Source organism: Procambarus clarkii, chromosome 66 (assembly GCF_040958095.1).
Source record: "Procambarus clarkii isolate CNS0578487 chromosome 66, FALCON_Pclarkii_2.0, whole genome shotgun sequence".
Lineage (NCBI taxonomy): Eukaryota > Metazoa > Arthropoda > Malacostraca > Decapoda > Cambaridae > Procambarus > Procambarus clarkii.
The window spans coordinates 27,923,791-27,939,301 of record NC_091215.1 but is presented as its reverse complement, the minus strand read 5'-3'; the positions used below and the strand labels follow the sequence as shown (position 1 = coordinate 27,939,301).

The window sequence follows — 15,511 nt, the reverse complement described above, 5'->3', positions numbered from 1 at the left end:
TATATATATATATATATATATATATATATATATATATATATATATATATATATATATATATATATATATATATATTTATTTATTTATTTATTTCTACATTAAGTTATGAAGTTGTGAGTGATCATAGTGTTTTTTAATATATCTTGAATTTTCTTTTTAATGAAAAAGGCAAAAAGAAGTTAAGACATAACGTTGAGATTTATAATGTTTACATATTTCCTCAGACACTTGTGTGTGTCCTTCCACCGCCATCACTCAAATAATGTCATATGAAATTATCACTTAATATTACTGCTAATATTACATAGATTCTGGTAACATGTCATCCCACGACATGATAGGGTCGTGTGTCGCCCTGAGGCCAGTTAGCACCATGTGTCACTTCATCTCACATGCTAAGTGTCATGTGTCATTCAAAGACAAGTTGGAGTTGTCACCCTGCGACAACTTACAGCATGTGTCACTGCACACGATAAGAAGTGTTACATGTCACCTATAGACAATTAGTTAGCATGTCACTCTACGACTATAGTGCCATGTTATCCTACGAGAAGTGTGTGTCATGTGTCTCCCTACGAAAAGTGTGTCATGTGTCACTATTATGACACTAGCGGACACGGGCTCAACACAAGAAAACAGCAAAGAAAAAAGCTTCAAATATGCATTGATTAAAAATTCTTCAACCCAATGAGTTCTGCATAGAATTTATTCATTAACATTAACATTTTGACATCTGTGAATAATTCAATGACTGCTACATTGCTTCCAATGTTATACCTAACTGAAACTAACCCTAGATAACCTAACCTAACCTAATCTAACTATCCTGATCGAAACTAACTAGCCTGACCGAAACTAACCCTAGACATCCAAGATTGACCCTAATTACACGACCTGAACATAAGGCTTTAACAGTAAGTTTATCTATAATCTACGTATTGAACAAAGTCGAGGTCCTACACTGAACAAACTCACAACCCTGTACTGAACGTCGAGGTCCTGCATTGAACATACTCAAAACCCTGTTCTGAACGTCGAGGTTCTACACTGAACATACTGAAGACCTTGTACTGAACATCCAGGTCCTACACTGAACAGATGCTGGGTTCTCATCAGTTTATATCCAGGACAATTTTGGCCTCATTATAATTTCATCCAATTTATTTTTTTTATCTAGTTGAAATCTACCAATTTCTTCATCTATATCTTTATCATTCGATATTCCCTTGTCAGTTAGTTTGTCTCATCTCTATGTTGTCTACAACTTTCTTGGTTCATAGATGAAGCTTAGTTTGGTGTTGCTTCTTAGTTATATGTCGTGGTTCATCACAAGAGGGACATTTATCCCTCGAGCGTCGTCCTCTACACCACTTGTAAATATTTCTTCACATCCAGTTTTTTGGGTACATGTTTTTGTTTAGTTTTTAATATTTTGTTGTAATTTCCAAGGATGATTCTATTAGCTTCGTGGCCATATTGAACACTGGCACCCATGGCTACTTCATGATTGGTACCTCAAGGTTGGTGCCTTACTATTGGTACCTCAAGGTTGGTGCCTTACTATTGGCACCTCAAGGTTGGTGCCTTACTATTGGTACCTCAAGGTTGGTGCCTTACTATTGGTACCTCATGATTAATATTTTAACGACTGGTACCTCACGATTGATGAATCAAGATTTGTGTCTTATAACTCGCTCCTCACGACTGGTACCTCAAGAGTTCGTACTTTAAGATTGGTATCTCGATTAGTTCCTTATGATTGGTACCTAAAAACTGGCCCCTCACAACTGTTACCTTAAGATTGGTACCTCAAGGATGATGTCTCACGATTAGTACCTTAAGGCTGGCACCCCAAGATTGGAAACCCCTTTACAGCAGTCTTCAACTCAGTGTATCCCCAGCACCTCCCACGCCTCATAATGGCATTATCTTGTCCTCGTCCATGGGTAGGGTGTCGGTGGAGTTCGAGAGATCTCCTGCGAAGTAGTGGATGAACTCGCTGAAGACATTCGTCTCCATATTCCTGCCCAGGTTGTATATGAGGAACCAGTCACTGAGGGAGGTCTGCTGCATCACCGTCGCCACATCAGCTTGCATTTGAGGCTTTACCAACAACTGAAATTCAAGTGACTTTATCAAATTTACATAAGACAAGTTCAGATCACATTAAAAGTATGCAAGTTGCGTTTTAGTAATATTAAACTTGAAGCAAATGTAAGTGAATTGAAGGTTAATTTTTTCAGTAATGTAATTCATAATATAGAGTTAATTTTTGTTAAAGGTTGTGTTGGAAGAGAAGATCGTGTCACTCTTATGCCATCAGGATGGCTTCCTGATGGTCACCATCAGGAAGCCTCTGTTCTGATCTGATCACAAAATGGCTCGAAGTAGCATTTATATTTTAATCACATCTCTTCCCTTTGTATATAATATAAAATCAAAAGTATTTAACCACGTTTAGTATCTTCGACATTTGAAGATTCGAGGTCCCTTGATGTTTCACGAAGACGTTGTATATCATTACCAAAAACAAGGAAATCATTTGTTGAAGGAGTTAAACAAAGTAGGTGAGTCTACCTGCAGGAGGAACCGTCTGAAGGCGGGTACGAGGAGTGTGAGGAGGCGGAACACCAGGTACATGGAGGTGGCGGTGGTCAGCAGCACCAGCCACACCCACAGGAAGACGTAGATCTGCATCAGGAGAGAGATACCTTGGTCAGCTTGCTCTCAGATGCAAGATCCAGGGAATAATAGTCATTACGATTTGTGTGCTGCGAGTTAAGTGATGAGAATTGCAATGTGACGATGATGGTAGCAGCAGGTGTGACATTGGTTACAGAAAATAGCAGGTGTGGTTCCACCAGGAGCAGTAAAGGTGATGATAACGATGTCAGTACAAGCCCCAGCAGTAACACGAACAGTGGAGTTGTCAGCTATAGCAATACTGTACCCCTGTTGCCACCCCAGGGCAATATTACAGCCACTCAGTCAACAACAATTGAGATTACATGCCTCTCTAATCTGAGTGGCCAAACTTTGATACTATGTATCAAGATCTCTGTCTCCTCAATTACAAAGTTCTTTTATCATGTTTGATTATCGGTCTTATATTCGAGAAAATACTCCTTAATATGTTAATTTCAAAGTATTGTATACCAACTTTAAATTCTAGTGGTTTAAAAGGTTCAAAGCTATAAAATTACAGACTTAAATGTTATTGTGACTCATCGTCTGCATACAGACTTTAATGACCTTTACAATATTAATATTTAAATATACCCGCTAAATTCTCTAGTGTCATGGTCGTTCATCTTCAAGAGGAAACTAGATTGTTTCCTTCAAGGAGTGCCGGACCAACCGGGTTGTGGTGGGTATGTGGGCCTGCGGGCCGCTCCAAGCAACAGCCTGTTGAACCAAACTCTCACAAGTCAAGTCTGGCCTCGGGCCGGGCTTGGGGGAGTAGAAGAACTCCCAGAACCCTATCAACCAGGTATCAACCAGGTTCACCCCCCCCCCCGCTCCCCCAGCACCTTCCCCTCAATCACTCTGTATCAAACTTAACAAATATCAATAATAAGGTTCGCGAGTAGCGAACGGGTTCACAGATTATCGATACACAAGGCGCATTCCACAACCATTTGGTGGAAAAAAAAATGCACCCTTTGCCTTTCGTGGCAATTTTACATTTGACTGAAATATGCCAAAAAAATATTGTTATCAGAAATGTAAGAGTGGTGACTGACCTTCTCGTTGATGATGTTAGTAGCGATGAGACACATGACGTCTCGGATCTGGATAGTTCCTGAAGCTCCGAAGCTCCTGAAGGTGCATTTAGCCATCCTGGGGAAGACGTAAGACATCGGGTCCGTCCGGTTCTCCGGGTCCATCCCAATCATCCCAAATACCTGCGTATGGCCATAATATTTATTATCATTCAGATATATGTAATTCAAGATCAAGTATGTTTATTGAGACAAGAAAAAAATACATCTCAAAGGGATAGAATAGTTTAGGCTATTTCTACCCCACCATATATATAATAACCTCATCTGATGTTAATAGTTTTGGTTTTGCCTCAAACATTATTAGATGAAGATATATATAACTTTTAAAGACAAATTTTTAACATTATTGTTCTGAAATGTTACATTATATGGAAATTAAATTTGAGACGATTGTAATAATGTGTAGATGGGCTTACTTTGACGCCGTATGTAAGGAACTCGTCACCAAGAAACCAGTCAGTGAAGAAGAGAGTGGAGATCACTACGGCCAGGTTGAGGAACTCGCAGAAGAAGAAGGAATAAGCCCAGTTCTTGTGACTGTCCATGTGGTGGTTGATGTATTTGGACAGTGCCTCGAACCTTTCAAAAAATCATATGGTTTATGTTTATTACTGTATGATGATAATAAGACAAGTGAGATAAGATATCTTGATATATTGATTTGATCAACACGATAAATGTCAACAAATATTTTTGACACAAGGAACTGCTTACCCCTTTTCACGGTTGAAATAATTATCGAGGTTGTGGCCGAGATAATCACGAACAGAGAGATCTTGAATTACTTGTTTAAAGAGTCCTCCTTCTCTGCTCTTCCACAGCCAGTGAGGAACATAGAACATTACACCCTGAAAGTAAACAAAGAATACTCCTTAAATGAAGGAAATGAAGTCAATATACATCTCGTAAATTTAAATCACTGCGCATATATAAGATTTTAATCGATATGTATCATACTAATGATTGATAACAATACTCATAAACAAGAACAATTACCTGGACAAAGAGGACAAAAGGGACCCACTGGTAGTAGGTGTGGAAGGTGATTGGTTCTTCTGACTGCTGGGGTCCCACGCCCGGATGGGGGGCGTCCACCCCCATCTTGACCCCGTGGAGCCGGTCCACCGTGAAGGTACCCATGATGAAGCAGTAGTTGTTGACCACGTCATTAAAGGCATCGGAGTCGATTCCCGATATGCAGTTAATTTTGTCGCCTGTGGAAGGAGAACGATAAGTTGGGAATTCCACGAAGTGTCAACAGATTACTTGATAGTTTCAATTCATATATGAATGAATTTGGGTGGGTATAAACTGAAGCTGCCTCGTATGAGTCAGTAGGTCTTCTGCAGTTTCCCTTCTTCACATGTTCTCATGTTTATTAATATGTAGATTTCTTCAGAAGAAAGATGGTAGAAGATTTCTTCTGCTCGCAATCTAGTTATGTTAGTCATTCTTATGTTTTGAAGAGATTATCTTCATATTTAATTAAAGAAGCCTAGGCTTAATATGCTCATTTTTAGGCCTAACACAGTACATATATATATGCTATACTAGGCCTAGGAATGTTTACGTTTGGGTTTGGCCTTTTTCGGCGCCCTTTACAAAATTAATACTATAAAACGTGAACATTGTTGGCTGCAACAGTACATTTTGTACGTTCGACCAAATAGTTGTTTTAAGTACAATAATTTTAGGAAGATAGGTTGAATAAACTGTTCCTAAATTTTTTAGGAACTCTGGCATTTGTCAGGAACGAATTTTATGTTACAATATTATCCCAGCGGGTAAAATATGTTTGAGTAACATTTAATCAAAGTTGGATCGACGTTTTCAGCATTAATGTTACATTATTAACGTCATTTACCCGGGGAGGTTAGGCTACATGTTTAAGGCAAATCAACAATTAAATTTCCTTTTAATTTCAATATATTATACCAAATAATTGAAAACAATCAGCAATTTTAATTGCGTACAATTGTTATTGCTCAAGTTTAGCGTTGATCTGATTTTCAGGGCTGCAGGCGGCGCTTCCCACGTTGGGTCTGATAGCATTAGTCATGTGTCCCACGCTGGGATGGGAGGCGTCGACCCCCATGTCTCCAACTGTCCCCATTACAAATTTGTTGCGACATAGAGGTGTAGCATATGTCAAGGGTCGTTTTGCAGTGCGCGGTGCGGCCGTCAGTGAAATACACTTAATCTGTCGACCAAACCACACATTTAAAAGTGAAGGGACGACGACGTTTCGTTACGTTGTCGACTTAAGACTTTAGCCATTCTCAATAGACTTGAGAATGGTCCAGGACGGACCGAAACGTCGTCGTCCCTTCACTTTCTAGTATGTGGTTTGGTCAACATATTTCAGCCACGTTATTGTGACTCCTCGTCTGCACAATTAATCTGTCTCTACTTGGCGAGACGAACTTGGAGAGTTCCCACGTGGAAGTATACAAGGCAGACATGAATAAACATTGCAAAGTTTTAGAGACACTGGAAAATAACCTGTTCAACTGTTTCAGGTATCATAGTACCAAAATCAATTTTTAATAAAAAAGTGATCACTTTTAAAGTGCCTTTCGACATCCAACACATATTAGAGGAAGGAGACCTCTCACTACATATAAAATACCAAACAATCAAAACATTGACTAAACCTCTCCAGTCTACCAATAAATTTAGCCACAAACAACCTATTTTAGCAATTCAAATCACCCCGCTAAACCAAACATAGAAAACGTAAAAATTGAAATGTTGGGACAAGCGATCAGCTGACCATCACTACCACCATCGTTGTTGTTGTAGTTGAAGATTCGCTCCTTGGAACAAAAAGTTCCAAGTAGCATGGGCTATGGTGAGCCCGTAATACCGCCACGATCGTCGTCGCCCCTCAATTAACAACAACAGCACTCATCACCGCCAAGTGTTCACATCAAGTCTAACCACAGGAAGCATGATCTCCACTGCTTGAGGGATCAGGAAGCCTGAATCGGTTGGACTGAAGCTCTGTACTCAAACAAGAACTCATCACCATATATTTTAGCTGAAGACAAACAAAATTGGTTTCCACTAGAGATAGTTTAACAGGTAAGGTACCATAGTCAATTTTATATTTCGCACTTGTCTACAATCCGTAATACGTAACTTAGTTCTCTGACACCAGGTAGATTTAAAAGTGCTAAAGCTCTTGTAGACGGGAATGCATGGCTATAACACTTATCTTGAGAGGATTTCGGGGCTTAGCGTCCCCGCGGCCCGGTCCTCGACAGGCCTTTTTGTTACACATCCCCCAGGAAGCAGCCCGTAGCAGCTGACTAACTCCCAGGTACCTATTTACTGTTAGGGAACCTATTCACCTGGAGCCAGAGACGAACTACATGGCTCTATAAATTAATTTCTTGTGGGAACACACAACCCTCCTTAGCATATTCCCCATTATTTGCTTAGGTCAGAGATGCCACAAGGGAACAAACAGGTGACCCATCTTCAGTACACACACCACCGGGGAGAAGGAGGGTGGAGGCCTGATAACAGAGACTGCGACTATGCTTCTGTGTGCTCCCAGGCAGATTTAGACGAACACGACCAAGCAGAAGTAAGTGTGAACACTGTGGGCTACCAAATGGACATTCCAACAGCCCAAACTTACTCAACATGCCCGAAACGCTTTGCGTAATAGTGGCTTTAGGCATTGTATGTACTAGCTCCTATCTATAAAGCCAACAAACTTTGTAAAATCTCTTTATGTATGTACCTTTGCCTAAATAAAAATTATTATTATATATTATTATTATTATTATAACATAAATCAATTCCAGCAGCTAAAGGGTCACTTGAAAATTATAATCCTTTGTATGTCGTTCATTAACGGCTGAAGTCCTTTCCTTATACTTACAACTAAACACTACCCTTAGGCCTGGTTATGTACAAAACTATAATATAATACTGGTTTATATTTGAGAAAATAAAAACTTATAACAAAGTACGGTAACATTTACAAATGTGTCTGGGAATGACATGAGCGCACACAGTCTCTGATGCTGTCTAAGAGGAGTTCCTTTAATACCTTAAATACCTTAAATACGATATATTTCTCAACAAAATAATTACAATTATAAACCGCTTTGTATCCTAAAACCATCCCCGGGCCAAATGATACCATAAAATGTTAGGTCTTAGGTCAGACTAGGTTCAGAGGTGTAAGAATGTTTAATATGTAATATCCAAATTAAATTTATAGAACCACATAAAGTTGCAAAATTTACCTTGTTAGTGCCTAGTGAAAAGCCCATTCAATAGCTACTCATAAATAATAGCCTAGTCATTATAATCCTCATGGGAGAAGTGCATTAAAGACTCACCTATAGCATCATAGAGCGTACATAGCAGCATGCATACCATGTATATTGTGTATGTATATCGGTAGTGGAGGCGGAAAATAGTGTTATCCACCACGGGCTTCACTTCGACCTTTATTTTTATGGTCGAAATTGCCTTGAAAACCATTGTTGCTTCCTTTTGACAACACGATTAAACAATCAAATAATTGCAGCCACTTTAGGCTAGAGTCAGAGTGAACACAAATTTGAAGACACTGGGCGAGGTGGTAAGGCCAAGAGCTATGGTGAGTTACTGAGGATTCATCGCCGGCCCTGAATTACACACTGGAAATAACATATCTAATCTACATTTCTTATCTGACAACGCTGATATCTTTTCGAAGAGCTTCTTGTAAATTCTTACCAATGGAGTCAGTATAAACTGACGTTTGGGCAGAAACTAAGAAGAGTAGCGATAAAGAAGGAAAATAGGCAATATACTCCCAAGGTAGGAAGGCATACCTTGGGCTCCGTTGTCAATCCCTGGAAAATGTTGCGTCAATTGTTAAGCATTTCCGAGCACTGGCGTACTTCCTACCGTATTCAACATTTATTTGTCATTTAATGTGGCTGAGCCACTTGCTTTTACTAGCATTGTGTGGGGAAAGTGTGTGGGTAACAGTGCACAACCACCTGACTGTCATTTCCTTTAGTTAGACATGCTGTTCACCCGTTAATTTAAATTATTTCCACACTTTGTGGGGGAGGGGGGGTTAAGGGGCAGAATGGGGGGAGGGGGAAGATTAAGACGATAAAGTCATTCTCTAACATAACCATTTTTCCCCTGACGATGTCACAGGAAGTGACATTATATGTAATCTTTTTCATTGGAAATATATCCATCTGCCTTTCATCCAGCCAGGTGATATTATTTTTTATCAATGAGATTAGGAAGCTGTAACTCATATGAGTATAGGAACACTGGTGTTAGACATAACATGTGCTCTGTTGTAAAATATTACTAAGAAGGTGTTACGATATCACAATCAAGCATACCATTACTCAGTCTTGTGTGAATCATACTCACGTTCAGCATGAGTATGATTCACCTATGAATCATACCTATGAGCATGAGTATGATTCACCTATGACTATGATTTCAGACTGCCAGAAATATTTGATGTGTGTTAGGATGATAAATTGTTGTAGTGAGGTTGATATTAGCTTTTATCGACGCGTTCTTGTATTATTTTGGACAAACAAAATGGCCCTTGACTCAATTGGTGACACTTTTGACCCAAGTTGGGAGACCTCTGACCCAAGTTGTGACACTCCTGACCTAACTAAATATCATTCAAGAATAATTACGCCAATGTTCAATTCCTTCGTCATTCAGAAACACCACAATAATTACCGATCGTCAATCACCTGCTCAACAGGTTCATGTAATTAATCTTTGCTCTCACATGATAGCCTAATGATCTCGTCATTAGTGCAATTAATCTTTGCTCTCACATGATAGCCTAATGATCTCGCCATCAGTGCTACATGAATTACTTATCATTTAATACCTCCTTCCCAACTACACGATACTTGCACCTACTTGATTTCATGCACGACATTGACACCAGTTGACTTGTAAATTTGGAAGTTCCCTCCACTTAAGTATCAAGGTCAGTATGTGGAGATCAAACTGGCTGATTCACATCAAGGATGTGCATCTCGCCTCGTCATTTTGGTTGTAAATGTGTAAGTATATACAATTAATGTTTCCATACAGGGTTACACAAGCTTGTCCTTCGCATAATGGTGATGCGCTGTCATGATGGACCGGCCCGCTTATGCGTCTTGCGCAAGTCTTGTCTTGTCTCCACAGTTCTACAGTTTAAGTCTCGTGGGAGACACCGGCGGGAATTAAAATAAAATCAAATCAAATGTTTATTCAGGTAAAGTATATACATACAAGGTGAGATACAAAACATTGATGGCTTTATAGATAGAGCTAGTACATACATTGATGGCTTTATAGTTAGAGCTAGTATATACAATGTCTAAAGCCACTATTACGCAAAGCGTTTCGAGCAGCGGTAATTTGTCGCCGCTGTGGCCAGGAGGTTTGTCGATTTGCCGTTTTCTATTCGTTGGTCCTCGGGTAGGTTAGGTTGGGCCAATTTAGTACATCATTTTAGTGACGTCGTGAACGTTTGAGAAGACTGGTTGCTTAGGCTGTATTCTGCTTCTCTGTTTATATAGAGTGAGATTATATACATTGCCTGTATATACTCTAAGTTAGTGCTGGACCATGTTAAGGATTAGAGTAAATTGGTTGGACAGTGAGCAGTTGTGGTAGCCTTAATGGCACTCAGGGAGTTGATAGGTGTTTAGTTCAACACAAAGGAATGGCTGCGATTTATCAATGTCCTCTCGGCCACTTCTCTGATATTCCCACCAAGACTGATGCGAGAACATGAGCGTCAGACGGCTGGCAGCCTACACACCCAGAGACAATTAACCTAACAAGACCCGACCATGGACAGGCTACATCAGAAAAGGACGGCACAAATCAAGCAATCACACATTAAGGGGCTCAAACAACTAAATTGCAAGGGAGGAGGCGAGGCAGAGCTGAGGGTATGTTGCATGCGGGTGTCGGGTGTTGCTCCTCTGTCCCTTCTCGTCTTGTTGTAACATCCACGGCACTCCCTTGTGCAACACCATCCACATGTATCAGGTTGGTGTTGCTCCCGCATTCCCATAACAATCACTAGTCGCAACTACAATCACTATGTAGTCGCAACACCCTACTTCAGTCCCTACACTGCCTTACGCAACACCCTACTTCAGCCGCTACACTGCCTTACGCAACACCCTACTTCAGTCCCTACACTGCCTTACGCATCACCCTACTTCAGTCCCTACACCGCCTTACGCAACACCCTACTCCAGCCGCTACTCTTCTGTACTGGGGAATAAATTTCATAATTATCCTATTATGGCAAGCCTTTTTGCTGAGTCCCATGATGCCCTTTTACCCTGGTGCAGCAGAGATGTGACACATAAGGTCTGCAGAATGTATGATGTGCAAAACTACACATATTAGACCTATATTGGCACTATATGTTGCGATAATTCTGATTGGCAGGTGGCATTGTTTATGTGGGGAATGATGCTCATATTGTAGCCCCAATTTCCACTCATTCGTTTTAACTAATATATAGTTGTTTCTGTTATTTGTTTAGTGACTGAAACAATTACTTCAGTAACTGTTATATACACCAAGCCCTGTACCCCTGTTCTGGGTGTATATACACTGACAGTATACTTTAGTCGTGGACTCTGAACAGGACTAAAATATGGCCTTAGTAAGTCTCGCGGCTGATGGACCTCAAGCCTAATACTGTACCAAATTTTCAGTAATATTAATAGGTCGTTGGTTTTTCTCGTCAATAACTCAAATGCTGAAGTAGTATTTACCTACGGTTTTAACATAAATATGTCCCAATTTGGTTTCCTGTGGTCAGCGACAGGTAACCTGTGATATCGAGGAATATCACAGGTTATAGGGATATCGAGGTTTCCCTTGCTAAAGGACTGGCGTTCCTCAGGATGCAACCTACAACAGTTGCCTAACTCCCCAGTACCTATTGTACAGCTAGACAAACCGAGGGATCTGGTATACGGACAGTGCCTGGGTTAAAGAGCAACTACGCAGTGGCAGAGGCTACCAGAGTGTCAAGTCATCAGTGAGGGTGGGGGAGCAGCTGGTATTATTGGGCAAGTGTGGTTCATGCGGGCTGCTGCTGCTAGGTCCTAGCTCCTAGCTCTCTCCCTCATTGGTCAACTCGGGCAGTGGGACATGTGTGATGCTGGTGTGATAATCAACCTCACTTGTCGCGGTTTACACAACAATTGTTTTTAAATTAGAGCGCTAGGGTATTTTATTGAAATATATTCAATTTTCGGGATATACATGCATTAGATCAGCCATCTTCCTCAATACTTTGTAGCTGGTTTATATATATACTAATTTAGCATAATATATCCAGTGAAATATATCCCCACAAGGAAGCAAATTACAGTTCCACTATATTTTACGTCAGTCACTCACCTCACAAACTTTCCACCCAGAGGAGTCATCAGTCTCCATCACAGATGTACTCAACTCACCTCCCCCAGTGATACTGCCTCCTGGTTCTTAACTAAGAATATTATACTCTATCTTTCTGGTGAAGATCACAGTCAGAGCTGAAGTGAATACAATATGACGGGGGACCTGGGAGAGATAGATGGTATGTACAAATGTCAGAATATCAACATTTTATCACTGGCACCATAACACATTGAAGAGTCTGATATATAGTCACTTCTATACCTAATATCTCTTACTAATCAGCTCGCCCTCTTAAGATTTCCCAGCGTCAAGAAACTGTCGTAGTAAATTGCCCTTATCCTAACCTACCCAAAACAGAAAACGGGACAATACGTCAGTTTCGCGAGCCACTACCATTTTCTAGTATGGCAGTTTTTGGTCTTAGGTAGAGTATATGTCAAAATACAACGTTCTATTAGGAGGACGGGTTTGTACTAGTAATGTATGTAAAGACTCGGGCATATGGTGACACTGAAAACGTTTATCTGCTTGAAAATCACCAGGAAAACCTCGGTAAAGAGCTGAATACTGATGATCTGTATGTCAGAGCGCATCTTACCCACACATGAGCTGAACTCTGAATCATAATATTATTCTTACTATCTGGTTTTGACTTTTTGCTACTGTAGTTTGGCCTCGTATGATAACGGAACACTGACTTGTGTTCTTACATTAACATTCATCAAGTAACAAGACCGTTCTTATTATAATCTAATGAGCTCATCTAGCTACGGGGCCTCGTAGCCTGGTGGATAGCGCGCAGGACTCGTAATTCTGTGGCGCGGGTTCGATTCCCGCACGAGGCAGAAACAAATGGGCAAAGTTTCTTTCACCCTGAATGCCCCTGTTACCTAGCAGTAAATAGGTACCTGGGTGTTAGTCAGCTGTCACGGGCTGCTTCCTGGGGGTGGAGGCCTGGTCGAGGACCGGGCCGCGGGGACACTAAAGCCCCGAAATCATCTCAAGATAACCTCAAGATAACCTAGCTATGTAAAACCTCCATATTCCTTTTTTTTCATAGTTGTGATCTAAAAACACATTTTTTGTCTATAATAATTGATATTAGTGCCAATATACCGTAGCATAATTTCGGAACTCAGTGGAGTTCTGAGCAGAGTTTCAAATGGGCAGAGTTTCTTTCATCCTGATGCATCTGTTCACCTAGCAGTTGTGTTGGTGAGGCACTTGGGAGGCCCGACCACCCGAGGTCACCATATGTGGCACCAGTGTTTTGTAACGTGGAGGACAGTGTGTGTGTGTGTGTGTGTGTGTGTGTGTGTGTGTGTGTGTGTGTGTGTGTGTGTGTGTGTGTGTGTGTGTGTGTGTGTGTGTGTGTTGCCAACCCGCAGCAGCTCAAGTATCTCCTTACTGACTACGGGCTCACCATAGCCCGTGCTACTTGGAACTTTTTGTTCCAGGTAGCGAATCTTAAACAACAACTCCTTACTGAGGCCAGGGTGTAAATGTAAGCGTGTTATTGATCCTCGTTTCCAAGTGGTGGGGACTGGAAGCCTGCTAGACATACGATGTCCCCTTTACTCAACGGCTTGGCGGGGAGGGGGGGGGGGAATATATATAAATATATAGTGTTAAGTATGAGATAGTGATATTATCTCAAAAGATGTTACTTTTATCGTGCAGTAGTGATAAGATTGAGTGTGTCTGGCCTCATAGTCTGACCCAGGCCGGGACCGCTATGTAAAGCATGTTGTATCATTCGACTCATCTGATGAATCTGAGATGCTCTGCTAAATTTAACTTGTCCTAAGCTAAACAAGCTGTATCTCTTTCAGATTAGCCAGACCCACCCTACTATTTCTAATTATAATCGTACAAAATTAGGATTCGTATATACAGAACAGGACACGCTAGGATTTCTTTGGCTCAAATCATTCTTGGTTTGGTGTTTAAGTGAAGCCTTATCGACCTGTGGAGGGTTACTAAACGTTACAAAAGCCTCCTGGCTAACCAGCAAGAATATGTTAATCGTGAACATAATCTAGGACTAACGTATTATATAAGGAATCATTTTTAGCTTTTGATTATTTTACATATTGGCTCGATTAGTTTTTTTCAGATTAAAGAGGAACTTTGATTTAATTATTTAGGGATTACTGGACTAATATTTAAACAATTATAACACAACTTCAAGAGAAAACTAGATAGTTTTCTTCAAGGAGTGCCAGACCAACCGGGCTGTGGTGGATATGTGGGCTTGCGGGCCGCTCCAAGCAACAGCCTGTTGAACCAAACTCTCACAAGTCATGCCTGGCCTCGGGCCGGACTTGGGGAGTAGAAGAACTCCCAGAACCCCATCCAGCAGGTATCAAGCAGGTGTCAAGCGCCGATATCAAAAGTAATCTCTAGGACAACTCGACCGCTGCAGGCGCCTTGCGAGAAGTCAATGACTGGAGGAGCTGGCCTTGAAGGGCCGCTGGTAAGTCCACACTATCCTCATGCAACTGCAATTGCTGCCTCACCGCTACTCTGCTCTATCGCACGCCTTCACACACACACACACACACACATACACATTAGTTGAGTGACGGTTGAGAGGCGAGACCAAAGAGCCGAAGTTCAGAACCCCCGCCAGCACAACTAGGTGAGTACGCAGCTCACCACAAGAGGTCAACCCACCGGACGTACCACCACCGCTGCCAAGGCTAGTCGGGCTCCCAGGCATTTCTCATGTTTCCAGACCTTGTGTCTCGCTCTCGCACCTTCATTAAGGTCCCAGACTCAGGGTATGCATAAAAACAAAATACCAATGTGAATGCAGCGCAAACATTCCTGCGATATCGCAAACACATTTGTGAATCCACCACAGTAGCTACCGTGTACACACCATGTATTTTATGAAGACGACCTTATATACTAATGATCCAAATACTCAAGAAGCAACATGACACCTTGCAACACAACTCGATACAAAGATTAATCTCCAGTCAGGTTGACGTGATCGACATTAATTGTAGATAGGTTTAATGTTAGGCTTTAAGGAACGTGAGATTACTGACGCTACAGCAAGCTTTCTTACACTAGCCTAACAAGTATATGTAGTCCTGAACTGCATACAAGCGCATTTAATATGGCACATGTGCCCAAGATGTTTCAGGACATTCCTAAATTAGCCTCAGACTGGTAGACCAAATACAAACAAACTCACACTCTCACCTATATACGCCAGCTCTCATTCTGGAACATAGGTCTCTCACTAGGAACCGGTAAAAGCCTCATGCCTCAACACTTGAAATTGTTTC

At 41.1% G+C, this 15,511-nt stretch overlaps 1 protein-coding gene and 1 long non-coding RNA gene across 3 annotated transcripts; one reads left to right on the top strand and one right to left on the bottom strand.

Annotated features, from left to right (window-relative positions):
• Nucleotides 1–688: 688 nt before the first annotated feature.
• On the bottom strand, nucleotides 689–8,433 carry LOC123769214 (innexin inx2). Of its 2 annotated transcripts, XR_011223895.1 has the most exons (8): nucleotides 8,144–8,433; nucleotides 4,782–4,999; nucleotides 4,500–4,633; nucleotides 4,202–4,364; nucleotides 3,744–3,905; nucleotides 2,578–2,691; nucleotides 1,627–2,115; nucleotides 689–1,542 (listed from the first exon to the last, which is right to left on the bottom strand). XR_011223895.1 is itself a non-coding variant. In XM_045760245.2 (7 exons), the coding sequence occupies exons 1-7, from the start codon at nucleotides 8,286–8,288 to the stop codon at nucleotides 1,915–1,917; spliced, it is 1,137 nt and encodes a 378-aa protein (XP_045616201.1). In that variant the 5' UTR covers nucleotides 8,289–8,433; the 3' UTR covers nucleotides 1,592–1,914. The 2 variants fall into 2 exon arrangements, 1 of the variants encoding a protein (XP_045616201.1); XM_045760245.2 differs by lacking the exon at nucleotides 689–1,542 and having other exon boundaries at nucleotides 1,592–2,115.
• Nucleotides 5,008–13,391, top strand: LOC123769219 (uncharacterized). The gene is made up of 3 exons (XR_006774231.2): nucleotides 5,008–6,869; nucleotides 7,230–7,377; nucleotides 9,882–13,391. It is a non-coding gene; the product is annotated as an uncharacterized lncRNA (long non-coding RNA).
• The last annotated feature ends 2,120 nt before the right edge of the window (nucleotides 13,392–15,511 follow it).

Excerpts from the sequence above, each read along its gene's own strand:
- LOC123769214 (XM_045760245.2), bottom strand. The coding sequence starts at position 8,288 with ATGGTTTTCAAGGCAATTTCGACCATAAAAATAAAGGTCGAAGTGAAG. Across the intron at positions 4,365-4,499 it reads TATTTCAACCGTGAAAAGGG|GTTCGAGGCACTGTCCAAAT; the intron begins GTAAGCAGTTCC and ends ATTTTTTGAAAG. Across the intron at positions 3,906-4,201 it reads TCCTTACATACGGCGTCAAA|GTATTTGGGATGATTGGGAT; the intron begins GTAAGCCCATCT and ends GGCCATACGCAG.